General features: G+C 36.9%; 2 protein-coding genes across 2 annotated transcripts in view; both read right to left on the reverse strand.

Annotated features, from left to right (window-relative positions):
- Positions 1–7,144: 7,144 nt before the first annotated feature.
- On the reverse strand, positions 7,145–14,763 carry polr1f (RNA polymerase I subunit F). The gene is made up of 4 exons (XM_016254807.1): positions 14,426–14,763; positions 12,893–13,034; positions 12,585–12,793; positions 7,145–7,639 (listed from the first exon to the last, which is right to left on the reverse strand). The coding sequence occupies exons 1-4, from the start codon at positions 14,698–14,700 to the stop codon at positions 7,231–7,233; spliced, it is 1,035 nt and encodes a 344-aa protein (XP_016110293.1). The 5' UTR covers positions 14,701–14,763; the 3' UTR covers positions 7,145–7,230.
- A 1,280-nt stretch (positions 14,764–16,043) lies between these two features.
- LOC107568813 (transmembrane protein 196-like) overlaps positions 16,044–22,182 on the reverse strand; it is a 9,395-nt gene continuing 3,256 nt past the window's right edge. The window contains exons 4-5 of the mRNA XM_016254804.1: positions 17,453–17,722; positions 16,044–16,136 (exon numbers count right to left, since the gene is read on the reverse strand). Coding sequence (XP_016110290.1) covers positions 16,068–16,136; positions 17,453–17,722 — 339 coding nt within the window. The 3' untranslated portion in view covers positions 16,044–16,067. The remainder of the gene's footprint in view (positions 16,137–17,452; positions 17,723–22,182) is intronic.

Genomic DNA, 22,182 nt, shown 5'->3' on the forward strand with positions numbered 1-22,182 from the left:
CTGTGACCTAGTTTCTCCCTCGTGTTGATTATGTTCATTGATGTCAGGTGTTCCTCGTTTTGTTCTAGTGTTTTAAGCCCTGGTTTTTCCTGTGTCTTGCGTCTGGTCTTGTTCGTCAATCCCCTGTGCTACGAGTGCGTTCCTTTGGATAAATAAAGACTATCTTCAAGAATTCCCCTACGTCTCCTCGCTCCTTCACAGTAGCAGCAGATCATGACAGAATACCGGACCTAACAGTTAGCGGTGCCCCTTCTCCTAGTTTTTGTTTCCTTTTTTGAAAGTTTTGTTCTCTGTTTTTCCCCCCTGCAAAAATGGAAACCACCGCAAGATTCGCTGCCCTAGCCTGCTGAGATCTTCCTTTTATAGAATTCACCCGGGAATTCTGCGGGCTCGCCGTGATGACGGCATTGGATGACGCAATGCTTAATTCGTTGTTCTGGATCGGGTCCAATTACCATCGCCCCGTGGACCTCCCAGACAACACAGGACTGAGCTGGAGGGAAGTATCCTCCGATGTCTGTAGAGTGTCCGGCCCCGATTCAAAACCAGCTCGGTGTCAAGCCTGCCGGCCGCTCAGCAGTCAAGCTTGAGGAACTTGGGAACAAGGGCTCCAGTTCCCAAGTTAGGCCCAGGGAGGGCTCCAGTTCCCAAGTTAAGCCCAGGGAGGGCTCCTGTTTCCACGTCCAGCCCAGGGAGGGCCACAGTTCCCAAGTCAAGCCCAAGGAGGGCTGCTGTTCCTACATTTGGCCCACAGAGGGCCTCAGAACCCAAAAGTTCCCCCAAGGAATTTGTTTTTGGGGGGTCTATAGGGCTCTGGCCGTAGAGGCCGGGCTGAGTGCCGAGGCCATGGCCCCCTGAACTGTCTGCTCTGCCATAGCACCCTAGTCTGCCTGCTCCGCCATGGCCCCCTGAGTACCCTGCTCCACCATGGCTGCCTAGTCTGCCTGTTCCGCCATGGCCCCCTGAGTTCCCTGCTCCGCCATGGCTCCCCGGTCTGCCTGCTTCGCCATGGCCCCTTGAGCTCCCTGCTCCGCCATGGGTCCCGGAACGGGTACCGCACTGGAGGCTGTCCGTCCTGTGTAAGCCTGTCTCTAGAGGCCTCCAGAGCGCCCCACCCCCCTCCTCATTGGAAGTTATTAGGAGCGTGGGCGTGCCTTCCGGGAGGGGGAGGTAATGTCACGCCCTTGGACTTCCCCTGTGTTCCTATGTCTTGTGGTTTTGCTCCCCATTATCCAGTTTCTCCCTTGTCTTTTGATTTCAGGTGTTCCCTCATTAGTTTCCATGGTTTTTGATTAATTACTCCACCTGTTTCAGTTCTCCCTGATTGTGTTCCCTGTGTTTATAAGCCCAGTGTTTCCTGTGTCTAGCATCCTGTGTTAAACGTCTCATCTCCTGTGCTACGTGTGTGTTCCCTTGTTTGGATTAATAAATATAGTCTCTTCGTGAATTCTCCCACGTCTCCTCGCTCCTTCGCTCCTCGTTCCTACACAGTAGGCAGTATCGTGACAGTACTAGCCTTTTGTTTTGGAACTTTGATGTAGTGCTGGGCGGTATACCGGTTCATACCGAAAACCGGTGTTTATTTTTGTTATGATATGAATTTTTAAAATACCGCAATACCGGTGTATGTCACTTAAACAACGTTTGGAACGCGACACTGTTTGAAAGGGGTCCCTATTCACTGTTGCACGGTGGTGAGGGAACAGCTGTATGTGTTACTAAGCGTGAAAGTTCAGAAACTGAAGCTGTAGAACTAATAGAACGAGATGACACAGAAGAACTCATCCACGATATCCACATTGACCGCCACAAATATCCACCGCCCGCTGCCATCAGCTCCCGCGTCTCACACACACGAGCATGACTTTATCACTAGATTTAGCAACTTTCAGACCCTTTTAGCGGCTTTTTTCCATAGAATATTCATACTGACAAACCTAGCAACTTTTTGGGATAAACCTTAGCTATGTGACTACTTTCCCAGAGAAGTGTCACCTCTCTCGGCGTCTGTTCTGTGCAGTGAGCGGCAGAGAAGCAGCGCATTCAGTTGGCCACACCGCAGCCGACTCGTCAATAATGAGTACGAAACAGCATTTCCTAGCACCTGTCGCTTACTGATTGTTTGGAATTATAAATATGAGCGTAATTCGTCTGTTAATAGCACATGCACTTTTTGTTTGTTGTTTTTTTAGTTTGTTACTCAGACGCAGGCAGTGCGCTGCATGAGACAGAAAAGTAATATAGCCAAAACAACTGCATAGCCGCTCTTTAGTGTAGATGCATGTTGATTTTATCAGACGATGCCGTGATTATAAATGAGAGTGACTCCTGATTAACATGTTTTAGAAGGTCACTATTTAGTGTGGTATTTTTTGACACTATTCACTCATCATGACAGTAAAATAGGGCATTCTAAGTCAATATACTGCAGTATTTCCTCTCTCAATCAGTAGAAAATATGCTTAACACCCGGTCATGCATGAAAAAAAAAAATACCGTCATGTACCGTGAAACCGGTATAATTTTGAAAAATACCGTGATATAAATTTTTGGTCATACCACCCAGCAGCACTACTTTGATGCAGCAGTCATGCGACAGTTTACACTAACCATGTGACACTGACTGCACATATTCAATTGAGACCCTTTATTTTTTTTCCATATTTGCAGGAAATGCACTAAAACACCAGTCAGTAACATTTTTAGAGCTTTATAAATGAAAACCTTCTTTACGGTCACTATTGTGACCGGTGGGATTAATCGTGCATACATATGAGCAGAGCCTATGTATTTTTGTATGTCATATTTGTAACAGACCTCAAAAGTAACCCGGGCCCAGGCAATCCATGTCATGTACATTTTGGCAGCACCTCAGAAAGAGTCTGTGGGTTTATTTATGGCGCGAATGCAATCACTGTAAAAATAAACATAGCTTTTGGCTCCGTTCCAAAAACTAACGAGCTGCCTTGCTGTCTACGGTCTACATAGGGAAACTTATTTCAATAGAAGGCAACATTCTAACTTAAACGGAGCCCTAACAAGTGGACCCAAGATGTTTGGAACGCCCTACATAGGCAACAACTTATGTGCAGTGTTGGGGAGTAACTAGTTACATGTAACGGAATTACGTAATTTAATTACAAAATAAAAGTAATCAGTTATAGTTACTGAGAAAAAATGTGTAATTAAATTACAGTTATTTATGAAAATGTTAAGGATTACAAAGAGGGTTATCTGCTTTTTTTCACACTCACTCCCACTCCCAGATTTAATTGATTTCTTTCATAAATTGCAGCGACTGCTCTAAAATCTGAAACACCAATGTTTCAGGAGTTTAGAACATGCTTATTCGATAACTCTTTTATTTCCTATATGGGTTTACTTATAGCTATGCTTCATTTCATTCTTTTTTTCCCCAAGGCATAGATTCCAGTGTTTACTGTCAAAGCTATGTAAAGATTTGATTTAAAAAACAGTATCATAGCTAATAAAAATGTTCTTATGATTGAAAATACAAATAGCACTACTAACATGAAATGCACAAGAAATGATTTCAAGAGAGTTCAACAACGTGATACTCTAACCATAGAAATACACTGTGCACAAATAGTTTTTTTGTGTAATTATAAATATATTTTCTCCTGCTTCCTCCACCTGATGGATATTTTTATTTGCCTTGTTGCAGTGCATTATGGGATTGTATTCTCTGTAAAGGATATTTAAAAGACTGTCATAGAATTTATGAGTAATTTTGTCAATCAAGGGGTCTGTGGGGTGTCTGTACACAAATTAAACAGTTTAAATACTATATACAGTATAACTCAAAACGTTTCAATAACATTATGAAATATTTCATGAGGTAAATGTGTTTCCATCATAGTTTATGTGCATGTTTTCTTATCAGATAAAAAAAATTATCCAACTCAATTGAGCGCATACGTTTTTTTTTACGGCGCATTTTTAGAATTGAAAAATTCCCATTATGTGATATCCCAAAAGTTCTTACTCGGCAGGTTACCATAATATCATGATCAGTATCAGATTGTACAATGTCAAAACTAAAAGATAATTTCTATGGTAAACTGAATCAGAAAAATGACACACCCTATGTCTACCATTGGTCAGCCAAAAAGATAAAAACATTGCAACACTGATCTCAAACATTTCATTAAGCACAAAAGTTAGTAAGGAGGTCACCATAATATCATGACTGGTATCAGATGTACAAAAACAAAACTTAAAGGTGTTTTAATTTCTATGCCAAATGAAATTTGGAAAAATGATGACATGCCCTCAGTCTTCCATTGGTCAAACAAACAGCTAAAAACATTGTAACAGCATTATCAAATGTTTCTGTAACCACATACGTTACACTGAAAAAAAATTGGTGCAAAAACAAATTCCACTCAGAAACAGAATTTTACAATTACAAAGAAAAGGCAAGTAACACACTGAATTAAGCATTACATTTTGAAGTAGAAAGACTGAAATACAACTTAATGCATTGCAATATTGCGTAAGTCTATAAAAAAGTAACTAATCGTGTTAGTTACTCTTTATGGAAAGTAATGCATTATGTTACTTTTGCCTTACTTTTTGTCACCAGAGCTGCGCTAGCAAAACTTAAGGTGATTTCTATGGCAATCTAAATTGGAAAAATGATGACACACCCCGTTTTCCATTGCTTGGACAAACAGGTCCGGACAAAATTGGCCATGAACCACTGTATAATTTGCACACTGTTTTTGGGTCGATGTAAAGAGTGACGTTTGCTTTCAGAGACCCTGAATTTCAGAGCTTTCGTTTGTCTCACACCCCATATAACCTCAAAAAGCCATAATTCACCTCATGAATGCAAGGGCCACTTATCAGAAGTGAAGCCCAATAAAAACGACAAAATGTCACATTCTCACCCCCACCCCGAATCACAGCACTCCCAGTGATGGAAAAACTAAGTGAGAACAATTCAAACTATGAGCCCGTCTGGCGACGATCTGACCCGATCGAAAACCTCCCACAGAGCTCCCGGGATCCTTCAGGATGACAGAGCCAAGCTCCCCTCGAGCCGTCAAAGAGACTCACTTTGTCTAGCTGAACAAAAGGGGCAAAAGAAAAGCAAAATGTATCAGTCTGACCATAATCCCAGCTGACTTAAAGCTGAAACGAGTCCAGGTTGAGACGTTTCCCTCACACCCTGCCGTGCCGCCGGACTCGAGGGCCGCTCTTCAGCAAAGCTCTGTGATTTACTGTAAAGATGCTCATGCAGTTTTCCCACAACACACAGTTACTCACACAGGAGGAGCGCTTTCCCACTCACACCTTGAGGTTTGCAGGATGGATTCCCAGCAGTCCAGATGTTCCAGGAATCGAGTGGGACGCAGGCATCCCGAGCAGACGTGCTTTGGCTATTCAGCAACACCTGAGAATAAAAACAGGTCAAAGGTTCGATGACATGCAAGAATGTCTGAGAATACGAAACATCCACAAATATGCATAAAAATGAAAATCTTTGTTTTCATGTGGTTTGGAAAAACCTTTGCACCATTTTCAGGAAGTGTTTTGATTTAGTAGCTCTTCATGGAAATATCGAGCTGTGCAAACAAGTAAAAAAAAATGCATTTTTTTCTTTGCATCAGAAATAAACCTGAGTTTACACATCTTGATGGTTATTTTAAATATATAGTTTCAAAAGTACTTATATATATTTTTTTTTTTTTAAGTCTTCTAGTTGTTTTCAACTAGTGTTTTCATGTCATAAAGTACTAACCAATTTGTTAATTTTAAGAGACTTGCTTACCTTCACACACTGCCTTGAGGGTCTGTAGGTGTTTGTGATGTCATTTCCTGTTTGCTGCTTTGTCACATGACAACAAAATGTCTTCATGTATGTTTTTTTAAACGTGTTCAAACAGGCATTATCATTGTGAAACACCCACAATAAATCCAAGCAGAATACACTGAAAGAAAAAACAAACAGTATATAGCAAAATATATGAAAGCGAAACATTTGAAATGAAAACTTATTTCGTATATATTGCAAGTAATATATAGTTTTAAGCCACTCCTCTTTTTCAGTTGAAATCCAATAAAAAAAAAAAGATTTTTAAATGACACACACGTGCAGCAACTTCAACAAATCTATATTTGTGTAAATAAAACTTATCTATAATCAATATATGATTACACAAAAAAAATCAACTATTTGTTTTGCATAAAACACTTAACTTAATATATTAAAATTCAGGTTTTACATTATTTGTTATTCATGAACATTGGTTTTAAGTAGTACACTCGCTTTGACGGCTTGATTAGGTTTTTAAATTATTAACTATTAAAAAAAACTTAATTACATATTTAAAAAAAAAACACTTTTCAGGCATTTTAATTAGAATAAGTCAAAGTACCTTCCATAAACATGCTAATGAAAAATATAATTAAATTGCAATTCGATTATAACAGTTACATTTTAAATAGTATAATTTATAATAATATATAACGAATATATATATATATAATTTTAGTTTACAATTTGCATTAAATATACATTTCAAATACTTTTATTCATTATGATCGCAGGTGCAATACCATCTTCATATTTTAGACATTAGCCTCCTTGGAAAAATATCAAAATTAATGTGAATTATTAATAATAGATTCAGACACAAAAATAAAACTGCATTGAAAGTAAAGGATAAATATTTTCAAAAACAGCAAAAAGAAAATAACCATGTAAAAATATGAATTTGATATTTATAACATTAAATGTAAGGGAAAACCTCCACTGTCATATTGAAACATTAAGTTACCAGTTTTGTTTTTATTTGTCATCTTTAGCGTTGAGACTGACTGTAATTAATGCAACTGTTTAAAATCTGATTAATAAACAGTGATGGGACAGTTTGAACTAAAATATTTAGCTATAAATGTCTCATCATATTGCTGTTGCCACCTTTTTATAATATCTTTAATTTGACCATAATCATAAAACATCTAAATGAGGGATTTCCCCCATTTTAATTTAATTAGATAACAGTTTAATGAGGAGAATTTGGGAAAATTTGGGAAATGCATGCTGCCCTCTACAGGTGGAAAAATACAAATGTGCAAATACCCCAGAGGAAAAAAACATTTATTATTATTATTATATTCTGTAAATATAAATCACACATAAAGTATCTCAGTCACGTTGGGCTCTTCGTTTATAGTTCATGAAACAGTCTGTGGGCGTAATCACTTGCTCTTTTTCTTCTTTTTGGCGGCCGGTGCGTCCTGCAGGCCGTGGTCGCTCTCGGCCGCTCTCGTTCTGCTGGTTTTCTCGCTCACGTATCCGCTGGAGTCGCTCGTCGAGAGCTCAGAGGGCGAGATCTCATCCGCCTCCTGCCGTTTGTCTTTCTTCTTCTTCTTCTCTTTGTGATGTCTGTTTGCACTGGGGTCTATCTCGGTTGTGTTGGCAGCGGTTTGCTGGTTTTCTGACGTTTGCTCCAGGCTGCTGTCGTTCAGAGACTCTTTCTCACGCTTGTCTTTCTTCTTCTTCTTCTTGGGTTTTGGACTGTCGATCGTGTCTTCTGTGGATTCTGGTTCTGTAGCGGATTCTACAATCGTTTCCTTTTGTTCGGCTTGGGCCACGAGCTCTTGCACTCTGAAAATCAATAAATGATCATTAGTAAGGATACACTTATCTCCCAAATCAATACTAAGAATTGCGATTCTACAAGCATTGCAATGTGTAGCAATTTTTGTTTGCTTTTCTAACACTACATACAAGCTTTACATGACATAGAAGATGAGTCATTTTTACAAAAACAATTCATCACATCATTTGGAGCTTTATTTCAGAAGCAGCAAACAGTAATCGACTACAAAATGGTCAATTCAAAACCCTGGACTTAATATAAAAAAGTGGTAAAGTAAAACATTTTTTAAAACTTTCTGAAAATGTCTGTTCCTGCCATAAGCAAGCAGTAAAATTAAATAAGAAATACATTTTTTATGGACACACAGAAACTGAAAGTAAACTTTTCTTTTTGCTGGAAAACCAAAACCAAATTAAACTTTAATCAATTACTTAATAATCAACATCCAAATAAAACGGAGTTGTGCATATAACTAGGGATGCACGATATATCGGCCACCATATCGGTATCGGCCGATAAATGCTATTTTTTTCTGTTATCGGTATCGGCCTGATAAGAAAATTTGGCCGATATCTTAAAGCCGATAAATAATGCATTATTTCCTTCAGAGACACTTCAGATGCGCGCTGTTTGTTTGCAGCCTTTTGTGCAATTGTACGTTGTAATATTGTGTTTATTTGATGTATATCTGATTTGCGTAAGTCTATAAAAAAGTAACTAATCGTGTTAGTTACTCTTTATGGAAAGTAATGCATTATGTTACTTTTGCCTTACTTTTTGTCACCAGAGCTGCGCTAGCAAAACTTAAGGTGATTTCTATGGCAATCTAAATTGGAAAAATGATGACACACCCCGTTTTCCATTGCTTGGACAAACAGGTCCGGACAAAATTGGCCATGAACCACTGTATAATTTGCACACTGTTTTTGGGTCGATGTAAAGAGTGACGTTTGCTTTCAGAGACCCTGAATTTCAGAGCTTTCGTTTGTCTCACACCCCATATAACCTCAAAAAGCCATAATTCACCTCATGAATGCAAGGGCCACTTATCAGAAGTGAAGCCCAATAAAAACGACAAAATGTCACATTCTCACCCCCACCCCGAATCACAGCACTCCCAGTGATGGAAAAACTAAGTGAGAACAATTCAAACTATGAGCCCGTCTGGCGACGATCTGACCCGATCGAAAACCTCCCACAGAGCTCCCGGGATCCTTCAGGATGACAGAGCCAAGCTCCCCTCGAGCCGTCAAAGAGACTCACTTTGTCTAGCTGAACAAAAGGGGCAAAAGAAAAGCAAAATGTATCAGTCTGACCATAATCCCAGCTGACTTAAAGCTGAAACGAGTCCAGGTTGAGACGTTTCCCTCACACCCTGCCGTGCCGCCGGACTCGAGGGCCGCTCTTCAGCAAAGCTCTGTGATTTACTGTAAAGATGCTCATGCAGTTTTCCCACAACACACAGTTACTCACACAGGAGGAGCGCTTTCCCACTCACACCTTGAGGTTTGCAGGATGGATTCCCAGCAGTCCAGATGTTCCAGGAATCGAGTGGGACGCAGGCATCCCGAGCAGACGTGCTTTGGCTATTCAGCAACACCTGAGAATAAAAACAGGTCAAAGGTTCGATGACATGCAAGAATGTCTGAGAATACGAAACATCCACAAATATGCATAAAAATGAAAATCTTTGTTTTCATGTGGTTTGGAAAAACCTTTGCACCATTTTCAGGAAGTGTTTTGATTTAGTAGCTCTTCATGGAAATATCGAGCTGTGCAAACAAGTAAAAAAAAAGGCATTCTTTTCTTTGCATTAGAAATAAACCTGAGTTTACACATCTTGATGGTTATTTTAAATATATAGTTTCAAAAGTACTTATATATATATATATTTTTTTTTTTAAGTCTTCTAGTTGTTTTCAACTAGTGTTTTCATGTCATAAAGTACTAACCAATTTGTTAATTTTAAGAGACTTGCTTACCTTCACACACTGCCTTGAGGGTCTGTAGGTGTTTGTGATGTAATTTCCTGTTTGCTGCTTTGTCACATGACAACAAAATGTCTTCATGTATGTTTTTTTAAACGTGTTCAAATAACAGGCATTATCATTGTGAAACACCCACAATAAATCCAAGCAGAATACACTGAAAGAAAAAACAAACAGTATATAGCAAAATATATGAAAGCGAAACATTTGAAATGAAAAAAAAAAAAAAAGATTTTTAAATGACACACACGTGCAGCAACTTCAACAAATCTATATTTGTGTAAATAAAACTTATCTATAATCAATATATGATTACACAAAAAAAATCAACTATTTGTTTTGCATAAAACACTTAACTTAATATGATATTAAAATTCAGGTTTGACATTATTTGTTATTCATGAACATTGGTTTTAAGTAGTACACTCGCTTTGACGGCTTGATTAGGTTTTTAAATTATTAACTATTAAAAAAAACTTAATTACATATTTAAAAAAAACACTTTTCAGGCATTTTAATTAGAATAAGTCAATGTACCTTCCATAAACATGCTAATGAAAAATATAATTAAATTGCAATTCGATTATAACAGTTACATTTTAAATAGTATAATTTATAATAATATATAACGAATATATATATATATAATTTTAGTTTACAATTTGCATTAAATATACATTTCAAATACTTTTATTCATTATGATCGCAGGTGCAATACCATCTTCATATTTTAGACATTAGCCTCCTTGGAAAAATATCAAAATTAATGTGAATTATTAATAATAGATTCAGACACAAAAATAAAACTGCATTGAAAGTAAAGGATAAATATTTTCAAAAACAGCAAAAAGAAAATAACCATGTAAAAATATGAATTTGATATTTATAACATTAAATGTAAGGGAAAACCTCCACTGTCATATTGAAACATTAAGTTACCAGTTTTGTTTTTATTTGTCATCTTTAGCGTTGAGACTGACTGTAATTAATGCAACTGTTTAAAATCTGATTAATAAACAGTGATGGGACAGTTTGAACTAAAATATTTAGCTATAAATGTCTCATCATATTGCTGTTGCCACCTTTTTATAATATCTTTAATTTGACCATAATCATAAAACATCTAAATGAGGGATTTCCCCCATTTTAATTTAATTAGATAACAGTTTAATGAGGAGAATTTGGGAAAATTTGGGAAATGCATGCTGCCCTCTACAGGTGGAAAAATACAAATGTGCAAATACCCCAGAGGAAAAAAACATTTATTATTATTATTATATTCTGTAAATATAAATCACACATAAAGTATCTCAGTCACGTTGGGCTCTTCGTTTATAGTTCATGAAACAGTCTGTGAGCGTAATCACTTGCTCTTTTTCTTTTTTTTGGCGGCCGGTGCGTCCTGCAGGCCGTGGTCGCTCTCGGCTGCTCTCGTTCTGCTGGTTTTCTCGCTCACGTATCCGCTGGAGTCGCTCGTCGAGAGCTCAGAGGGCGAGATCTCATCCGCCTCCTGCCGTTTGTCTTTCTTCTTCTTCTTCTCTTTGTGATGTCTCATTTAAATTGCACACAAGGCAGTTTTTACATGAACTTTTCTTTAATAATATAAAGTCAATGCATCACCAGAGTGAAATTTAAATGCCACTGATTCAGTCAATTATTCTTTATAAACAAGGACTAAAATTAAACAATTTAATATGAATTATTATCGATTCTGGAATAAAAGAATCAATTTCAAAATAATAAAAATATAGTGCTGGGCAACGATTAATTGCATCCAAAATAAAAGATTTTAAAAATTTTGTTTACATAGTATGTGTGTGTGTACTGTGAATATTTATTATGTTTATATAAATCCACACACACGTGCATGTATATATTTCAGAAAAATATATTGTTTACATATTAAATATATTTATATGTATATATACACACGTAAATATTTTCAAAATATATAATGTGTATTTATATATATATATATATATTCATACACATGATAAATATACACAGTACACACATATATACTACGTAAACAAAAAGTTTTATTTTGGATGTGATTAATCACATTTAAACGTTGCCCGGCACTAAAATATATATAGATAGTTAAGTGAATCGATTTTTTTCCCACGCCTAATTATTAGTAAATGAAATTAAAATGACTGATTTAACGAAATGTCCACAATGTATTATTCTGTGAAAGAACTGGACACTTAAGATTAGGATCACCTGACTGATATTTAACATAGTGATGCACTGTCATTACTGTCAAAAAATGCATTTTAATTTTCAGCCGAATTGGTTTTGGAGAGCCAAAATTATTGACCAAAACAGTGGAGTTCAATTAGTGCTTCTCCAAACAGCTGATAAAAACATCACAATAATCCACAGCACTCCAGTAACATCAGTTACTGTCTTGAGAAACTAAAAACTGTGTGTTTTTAAGAAACAAATAAATCATTATGAGGTTTTTAACTAAAATATGAGTCCATAATCCAAAATAACGTTTACTCCAGTGAAAAAGTCCATCTCCTGTTGTCTCCCACATATTTGTTTCGAGCTGTTTTGGACTGTTTTCACGGTGCTTGATCTGTGCAGATTTCTCTCCTGATTCAGACCAGACCACTTTTTCACTGGAGGAAGCGTTATTATAGATTATGGACTCGTATTTTAGCCGGAAGTAACAGTTTGAAGTTAAAAACATCTTAATAATGGATTTGTTTGGAGTGGAGTGGATTATTGTGATGTTTTTATCAACTGTTTGGACTCTCATTCTGACGGCACCCATTCACTGCAGAGCATCCGTTGCTGAGACACTGATGCAATGCTACACTTCTCCAAATCTGACGAAGAAACAAACTCATCTACATCTCGGATGATCTGAGGGGGAACACATTCAGCAAATTCTCATTTTGGGTGAACTATACCTTTAATATAGTATCCAGCAAAAAGAAAGCATTGACCGTACCTGCACTTCTCCAGCCGTCCCCTGATGAGCAGAACACCTGCAGCATCGGCGTCCAGCTGGAAGACCTCAAACTCCAGGCTTTGTCCGACACACAGTCCACAGTCCCTCCACTGCTCTGAGCTCAGCAGACTGGGCTTCACCACCGACGCGTTAAAGCAGCCGTGAACCAGACAGCCCACGTGACCCACTCCCATTTTATTAATCACACCCTGAGCGACACACAAGACAAGAATAAGCGCATATATACGACCTCACTCATAATCAGGCACAGAACATGACCTCTAGCTCATGAAGATCTTGTGACGTACCACGAGCTTCGACCCTTTCTTTGGTTTGAAGACCACGAACGACGCCTCGATGTTGAGGTGAATGAATCCTTGATCGTCATAAATATCTCCATGCTGTCCCACGACTTTAATGTCGTCATACGCCACAGGAACACCTTTCAGACTGCAAATCCACAGGACAAAGATGAACGATTTAAATCACAATAACTTAAATCTATCAAATTAGTGAATAAAAATGTGATTAAAATACATAAATATAGAAGTTATAATCTAACGTAATAGAAAATAAATATTTTCCAAATAACACAGCCCTGAAACTTGGGGGGGAAAATGCTGATCTGCAAGATTTTTAACAATAAATAAATCATCAAGCTGTATACAAGCATCTAAAGTAACTGCACATACAACAATTTAAGTATGAAATATATCAACTTTTAATGATCAGAATCAGCTTTATTCGCCAGGTGTGCGCAAACACACTAGGAATTTGTTGTGTTTTTTTTTTTATCAGGTGCATCTGGTACATACACACATCTGACATGAGAACAGAAAAACACATTTAAATAGTAAGACTTCACAAAAAATAATGTGTATGAATCTGGAACAGTAGATTTATGTACAGATTTGTGCATTTGTACTCTATATAGAACTGTGTAAATAAGAGATATCCATATCCATAGATGTAATTATGAATTTAACTATATATTAGGGATGCACGATATATCGGCCACCATATCGGTATCGGCCCATATCGGCTCATTTTTTCTGTTATCGGTATCGGCCTGATAAGAAAATTTGGCCGATATCTTAAAGCCGATAAATAATGCATTATTTCCTTCAGAGACACTTCAGATGCGCGCTGTTCGTTTGCAGCCTTTTGTGCAATTGTACATTGTAATATTGTGTTTATTTGATGTATATCTGATTTATCTCATATAGAATGCGTTTGGTTAAGTTAAAAGAGCACTTCAGTTTACGGATAATTTGACTAAATATATGCACTATATTACACACACACATATATATATATGTGTGTGTGTGTGTGTGTGTGTGTGTGTGATATAGAGCATATATTTAGCTAAATTCTCCTCTCTAGAGTAAAAAAAGTACTATTATTACCTAATTTGGGACACTGAGTTCACAAATATAGAACAGAATAGAAGAGAGAAATCTTTGAAAAGATGGAGAATTGTTAACTGGTTTTGTAATCTGGCTGTTATACATTGCTTATTTCTACACATAAACTACATGCAAGTCATACTCAAACTAGTGCACTAGATGTATTCTGTTTTTATAAGTTGACTACAACCTTACAAAGGCATATTCCATGCTTCTGTATCAGCTGTGACTGGCTTCTATTCAACAGCACTGACACACATTACAAAAGGTACTATAGTGTTTTTTTAAAGGTATCCTGGTCTCAAAATATTGAAAGGCAAGTCCTTGAAGCCTAATAATAATGTGCAAACGTTACAGAACCATACTGTTTGTGTGAAAATACCTCGGCGTTACCATCATTCACCATGGTATTTCCTTTGCAGCCTGTGGGTTTACCTGCTGGAGTACTTGAGCAGCTCAGCGGCGAGCTCCTCCCGGATGCCCGTGCGTTTCTTCCGCAGGTGTTCGGGCGACAGTGAGATGTGCCTGCGGTGCGAGTCCAGCACCAGACACGAGTACCGCGCGTTCAGCAGCTTCACCGCGTCCGCGAACGACGGGATGAGACACGGAACCGCCGCGACATTTCCACTGGATATCTGCGCTGCCGTCGACACGTCTGCGGGGCTTGCGACGGGTTTCGCAGCTCCGTCCTCCTGCGTCCAGTTCGCCATGCCGTACACATGCGGAGGAGCACGTGGTGCGTTCGCTCGCGTGTTCGCATGCGAGATGTGCGGAGTGACGGGCGACCACTAGCGGAGAGGAGGAGAACTGCACATGAAAAATAAAATAAAATAAAATTATACTTAAATATAAATTATAATTAATGAAAAATATAAAAAATAAAATAATAAAAACTGATAAGGACTTAAATATTAAATTAAACAAGAAGCATTGTTTATTTAAAAATTGATTAAAGGGGTCATATGATGCGATTGAAATTTTAATTTGATAACAATATTAAAAATAAAAGGAAATAGAAATGAAACTGAAAAAGACTTCAATTAAATATGAAATTCACATGAAAGAAAACTTAATTTAAAACTGGAATAAATGAAAAATGCATGAAAATGAAATTTACATCAATTGAAATTAAGAAAATGTAGCACTTAGTAGAGTTAGTCTACAATATATGTATATTAAAACATACAAATCTATGATGTGTAAAGTAAAGGTGTTTTTGTGTGTTAACGGTTTAATCATCTGCCAAAATGCCACAAATTACATTGATATCTTTATTTCATTTTCATGTGAAGCCTCTATATAAAAATATGAAATAGAAATGAAACTGAAAAAGACTTCAATTAAATATGAAATTCACATGAAAGAAAACTGTTAATTTAAAACTGGAATAAATGAAAAATGCATGAAAATGAAATTTACATCAATTGAAATTAAGAAAATGTAGCACTTAGTAGAGTTAGTCTACAATATATGTATATTAAAACATACAAATCTATGATGTGTAAAGTAAAGGTGTTTTTGTGTGTTAACGGTTTAATCATCTGCCATAATGCCACAAATTACATTGATATCTTTATTTCATTTTCATGTGAAGCCTCTATATAAAAATACTGTAAATGAATAAATATCTTTACAGGCATTTTACAGTGTGCATTTATACGATCAGGATAAAAGCATTCAGTATACCATACAATATCAGAATTACATTCCCTTTATCTAGATACGGGGAGAGAGAAAGAGATATAGAAAGAGAGAGAAGATCGTTTGCATGCTTATTTCGTACTCAAATGTCTGTTTTCTGTATGCTGGTCGTCCAGGTCATCAGCTCTGACCTCTCCTGAGCTCATCAGGTAACTGGACACTGATTGGCTGTCTGTCTGCTCAATACTGTTATCTGACGCTCTGTCTACATTATGTCCGGTGAATGCCGTCTGTGCTTCTACTGTCAGCTCGACCCAGCCAATCAGAGTGAAGAACTGTCAGCCTGACTCAGCCAATCAGGTGGAAGAACTGTCAACCTGACTCAGCCAATCAGGTGGAAGAACTGTGCTGTTAAGAGCATGTGGGCAGCGAGCTGTCACGGCGAAGCGCTCCGTCCATTGTAGGAGATTTGAGAGATGCAATTGCTGGTGTTATCCAAAACCTCCTGCAAGCAGACAAACACACGGCCGAGTTTCGCTACGAGATGAACATTCAAACGGACAGACAGAGAGAGAGACAACTTCCATTCTTAGCTACTGTATGAGTAAGATGTAGATGAGTTTGTTTCTTCATCAGATTTGGAGAAGTGTAGCATTGCATCAGTGTCTCAGCAATGGATGCTCTGCAGTGAATGGGTGCCGTCAGAATGAGAGTCCAAACAGCTGATAAAAACATCACAGTAATCCACAAGTAATCCACACCACTCCAGTCCATCAGTTAATGTCTTGAGAAGCCAAAAGCTGCGTGTTTGTAAGAAACAAATCCATCATTAAGACATTTTTAACTTCAAACCATTGCTTCCATCTAAAATACATAATCCATATTAGCGCTTCCTCCCATGAAAAAGTCGTCTGGTCAGAATCAGGAGAGAAATCTGCACAGATCAAGCACCGTTTACAAGCCAAAACAGTCCATTAACAGTTCTAGACCATTGCTTCCATCTAATATGTGGGTGGATTTTGATGTGAGAGAACAACAGGGATGGAAGTTTTCACACATTATTATGGATTATGGTCTCGTCTTTTAGCCGGAAGCAACAGTTTGAAGTTAAAAACGTCTTAATGATGGATTTGTTTCTTACCATCAGTTAATGTCTTGAGAAGCCAAAAGCTGCGTGTTTGTAAGAAACAAATCCATCATTAAGACATTTTTAACTTCAAACCATTGCTTCCATCTAAAATACATAATCCATATTAGCGCTTCCTCCCATGAAAAAGTCGTCTGGTCAGAATCAGGAGAGAAATCTGCACAGATCAAGCACCGTTTACAAGCCAAAACAGTCCATTAACAGTTCTAGACAAATATGTGGGTGGATTTTGATGTGAGAGAACAACAGGGATGGACGTTTTCACACATTATTATGGATTATGGTCTCGTCTTTTAGCCGGAAGCAACAGTTTGAAGTTAAAAACGTCTTGATGGATTTGTTTCTTACAAACACGCAGCTTTTGTCTTCTCAAGACATTAACTGATGGACTGGAGGGGTGTGGATTATTGTGATGTTTCTATCAGCTGTTTGGACTCTCATTCTGACGGCACCCATTCACTGCAGGAAAAGGAAAGTTGTTTCAGACATTGAGCTAATTATTAAATTCTGACGAAAGTTTATGAAGTCAGTTTTTTTCTTTGTGATAATGTGTGCCGAATCATTCGCAATAAGACCAGGAACATATAATAAGAACGTAAGCTGAGTCAGTTTTAATGTAATGTTGACTGTAAGTGTGTGAGATGCACCGGCACACACAGACCGCACAAATATACCAGCTCCTTGCGTACCTTCTCTGCCATTTCGTGCGAGTGATGCAGTGAATGTTCTCTCTCCAGAAACATGCGCTGCTGTTCGCTGCTGGCCAGTCTGCAGGTCAGCCATGTGGACAGCGTGCAGCTGCTGATGCCCAGACATGCTAGAGACATGACAGCCAAATGAAGAGAGCGCATGGCGTCTGGACGCTTGACCAGCGCTCGGACAAACTGGAAGTTCAGGATTCCACCAATTAACCCACAAATGCAGCAGGAGGAAAATAATATCATCTGAGAGAGAAAAACATACATAATGTTAGCTGTTTGTGTGTGCCTTTTGCATGCATATAACATTCAAATAATAATGTGTATTGCATGCATATATCATTAAAATAATAACAGATATTGCATGCATATAATATCAAAATAGCAATGCATATTGCATGGAAACATCATTAAAATAATAATGCATATTGCATGCATACATCATTAAAATAATCATGTATATTGCATGCACACAACAGTCAAATAATAATGTATATTGCATATGTACAACATTAAAATAACAATGCATATTGCATGCATACATCATAAAAATGATAACGTATATTGCATGCATACAACATTCAAATAATAATGCATTTTGCATGCATACAATATCAAAATAATGCATATTGCTTGCATGCAATATCAAAATAATATATTACAGTAAAATAACGTATATTGCAATGTACTGACTGTTTTCTATTGACTTTTGCATTATCAGCTCACATTTTTTCTTGTTCGACACTGTAAAGCTGTATTGTATAAAGCGCTGTATAAATAAAGGTGACTTGACTTGACTTGATTAGAGGTATCAGCAATAATCAAAAGGTGTACATTCATTAATAAGCTATATAAAAAATGTTTAATTATTATTTATTCAACTTCTTACTAAATGTTCATTTAATGATCATATTAATACATGTCAATTTCAAACCTATTTGGGGTTCATTTTAAGCAAGAAATATAGTCATTTTTAAGCAATAGTTGATTTAAATAAAACTGACCAGAAGGTTGGGTTTCTGTCCATATTTCCCCCTGCGATGGGTTGTTTTAAACCCAGCATTTTTTTTTTTTTTAGAGTTTAACTATTTCTTGTAGACTGAAATGAAAATATCAGTTTATTTATCAAAGTGGTGTTTGCCAATGCAAAAGTAACAACCAAAGCGTGAGGGCATTTCCAGGGTGTTGCTTTGCAGTTGCTAAGATGTTCTGATTGGTTTCCATGCTCATAAAGGTCACAGTATATTAATCAGGAAGCGTACAGCACAGCAGAAATACTGTATACGGAGGATGAAGACGAAACCATTGTGTACTGGGAGAATGGATTGTGCTGCTCAGTGATTTTATAATCGGTCAGACCACGTCCAGACAGTGACATTATCTGCCTGCAGAAAACTGCCACCTCAACACTTCAGGACAGATCTGACCTCAAATTACACAAGAGACTTCTGACTCCACAGCACGGTTGCACATCATCACGTTATCCTGATTCCTGGATGACACTCCTCCTTTTAGTGCGCTATAACTGCTACTGTCATTGCTTGGTATTGTGCACTGCAGATATTGTTGGCTCCAGAGATAAATTGCTTACAGTAATAAAGGTCTGCTAATGACTAAAATGTAAATATACTGTTGGGAGAAACTAGCATACTACCATACTACTTGTTTTCGCAGTATGGTGCACTATGAAGCTCTATAATAGAGAAAGCATTTGCATTTCTATTTGCATAAAAGGTTGCTCAGCTCAGATTATATTATAAATATATATTCTTTGCTTTTGACTTGTAATAAGACATTTTAGGGTAAGACACTACAGCTATATAGGGTAAAAAAAAGTTTTAACTAATACATTTCACCATACTTTCCCCAGTTGATTAATATCAATACATTAAGACAATTGTTTTGTATTACAAGTTTTCTGAAACGTAATGTTTAAATATGTAAATGAGGCATTATCTGATTAAATATGTGCTAATTTGAATCTGCTAATTCTTTGAGACGTTGACATGTACTGCAATATGAACACTGGATAAAGCCAGGTTCAAAAGTCTTGTTTCATTTTGTTCAGAGTTTTGGATTTTGGATATCTCTTTTTATCATTCTGTAAATCAGACAATACTGTCAACAGCCAGAAAAATTATTAATTTTAACCATATTTTCAGGAATAAAATGTAAAAAATATAGATAGGAACAAAACTGTACATTTTGGTGTATGTAAGTCCTGCTGAAGTGGAGATAAATCTCTTTTTGCGAAAACAACCATATGGGTTTTTGATATCTCTTTTTTATCACTGTATAAATAAATTTTAAAATATATTATTATTATTATTTCTTTATTAAAGACCCTTAGGTCCATATCATAAAAATAAGAAAAAAAGAAAAAGAAGAAAATTACATACAAACATTCATTTACATACAACAAGCACTACTTAGAAACATACACACTTGAATGCCAGTGCTTCCAGAACAGGGAGGAATACCTTGTGTCCCTTAATTTAAGGCCATTATGACTGTATTTCTTGAATCACTTAATCGACACATGAAACTATACGTATAATTCCTTAGCACAGCATGCAAAGTAGGAACATCACTAGATACAAACAATTGGCTTGCACTTATCCACCTTGGGATCTTAAGCATAATTATTAATCTATCATTAAATGCCACCTGAAGCTTTTTCATTTTAGCTTTACTATAAGTACACCATAAATGTGACGTATACAGAGTTCTGTCATGAAACTCTAGATGGCGCAGTCCGATAGGTCTAACTCAATCTGACCTAATGAAATCATTATCACATGGCAAAGCTGATTGGTTCTCTCCTGTATCGGTAGCCAATGAGCTTGCTGCTCAACATTCAAATATATGACTAGTGCTTGTTGTAGCGGTTCGCAGCATGCTTCAGAAACCCTCCACCTTCCCCAGCTCCACCTGTATAGATCTGCTACGGGGTGATTCATGTATGCTATATGGGGGTTATTTCATGTATGTTATATGTGCAGCAGCAGTATTTCTTACATGCTCACAGCAGCATGTTGTGGATGTATTGGCAGTAGCAAGTCTCAGTACTTGCTCTGCCGCAGCAGCAGCATAGCAGATCTATTCCGCCAAGACCAAATACATTAACATTGTCATGTACATTACCATGTACATTAAGTTATCATGCCAGAAATCAAATTAAGTACAATAGGCTCTAAAAAGAGCTATTTTGACATCATCAGTACACATGTAGAATTTATGAATTTATGAATTTATGAATTTATTTGCATGTCCACAAAACTTACAGCACAGGTGCTGCACATCATCATCATCATTTAAATCATCTACTTTAAAGTAGTTAAAAAATATTACTATTATACAAATTAATAGTTTATGCTGGGAAAACTTATAATAGTTTATACTGATAATAGTTTATATTTGACAAAAAAAATATTTATATGGCCACCCAAAACAAACCATTTCTAAATTAGAATAGCAAAAAACACAAACAAATCAGGAATGTGTGGTGAGATCTATTAGTACAATAAAGAGCACGTTTTAGAATCCTATAGTTCATGTACCTGTATTTGTGTTCTACATTCCTAAAATAGTTACAGTTTGAACCAAAATCCTGTTTAAGTTCCATTTGAAACTTTTTAAAAATCATCTATGTTCTCATGCTTTAAAGAACTCAGAAACCTAAACAGTGATCTGAAGAATCTTTGAGATTTAATGAAACATCAAGAGCCTTTTCTAAGATAAACAACTGTTCAGTGTGTTAATAGCACAGAAAAGTATGTTCTAGACAGAAGAATAACATACTTTATGTGTGCTAGTATAGTACATAGTACAGTAGGTAGGAGACTAGAGAATGTGTATTACCTGTTTAGAGTCTTAACTTAATTGGCATTAATGGTTCCATGAACAACATTTAACATCCATGCAACCTTTTTAAAGGGGTCATATGATGCTGCTAAAAATAACATTATTTTGTGTATTTGGTGTAATGAAATGTGTTTATGCGGTTTAAGGTTCAAAAAACACATTATTTTCCACATACTGTACATTATTGTTTCTCCTCTATGCCCCGCCTTTCTGAAACGCGTCGATTTTTACAAAGCTCATCGGTCTGAAAAGCAAGGTGTGCTGTGATTGGCCAGCTATCCAGTGCGTTGTGATTGGCTGAATACCTCAAGCGAAATTCATAGAAAATGTAGCCCAAGCCTACTGTGACAATAAGCAACAGTAAAACATGAATTAAGTTGAATCAAATTGATTGTGAAAGTCGTTTCAACTTAAAGGGATACTCAACCCCAAAATGAAAATTTTGTCATTAATCACTTACCCCCATGTCGTTCTAAAACCGTAAAAGCTTTGTTCATCTTCAGAACACAATTTAAGATATTTTGGATGAAATCCGGGAGGTTTGTAACTGTCCCATTGACTGCCAAGTAACTTACACTGTCAAGGTCCAGAAAAGTATGAAAGATATCGTCAGAATAGTCCATCTGCCATCAGTGGTTCAACCGTAATGTTATGAAGCGACGAGAATACTTTTGTACACAAAGAAAACAAAAATAACGACTTTATTCAACAATTCGTATCCTCTGTGTCATTACTGTAGCGCCATTTTGGAGAATATGCGCTGAACGCAAGCAGCGTACGCTCTTCTGTGTCAGCCGCGCTGCACGGATGCACTGTTTTCGTTCAAATCAAAGCGTAAATAC

The sequence above is a fragment of the Sinocyclocheilus grahami genome, unplaced genomic scaffold (genome assembly GCF_001515645.1).
Source record: "Sinocyclocheilus grahami isolate Dianchi unplaced genomic scaffold, SAMN03320097.WGS_v1.1 scaffold1282.1, whole genome shotgun sequence".
Classification (NCBI taxonomy): domain Eukaryota; kingdom Metazoa; phylum Chordata; class Actinopteri; order Cypriniformes; family Cyprinidae; genus Sinocyclocheilus; species Sinocyclocheilus grahami.

Bases quoted from the DNA above. Each gene is read 5' to 3' on its own strand.
- polr1f (XM_016254807.1), bottom strand. From the start codon at position 14,700: ATGGCGAACTGGACGCAGGAGGACGGAGCTGCGAAACCCGTCGCAAGC. The intron at 13,035-14,425 runs GTAAACCCACAG...GTGGATTTGCAG, and splicing joins CTGCTCAAGTACTCCAGCAG to TCTGAAAGGTGTTCCTGTGG. The intron at 12,794-12,892 runs GTACGTCACAAG...TGTGTCGCTCAG, and splicing joins AGAAAGGGTCGAAGCTCGTG to GGTGTGATTAATAAAATGGG.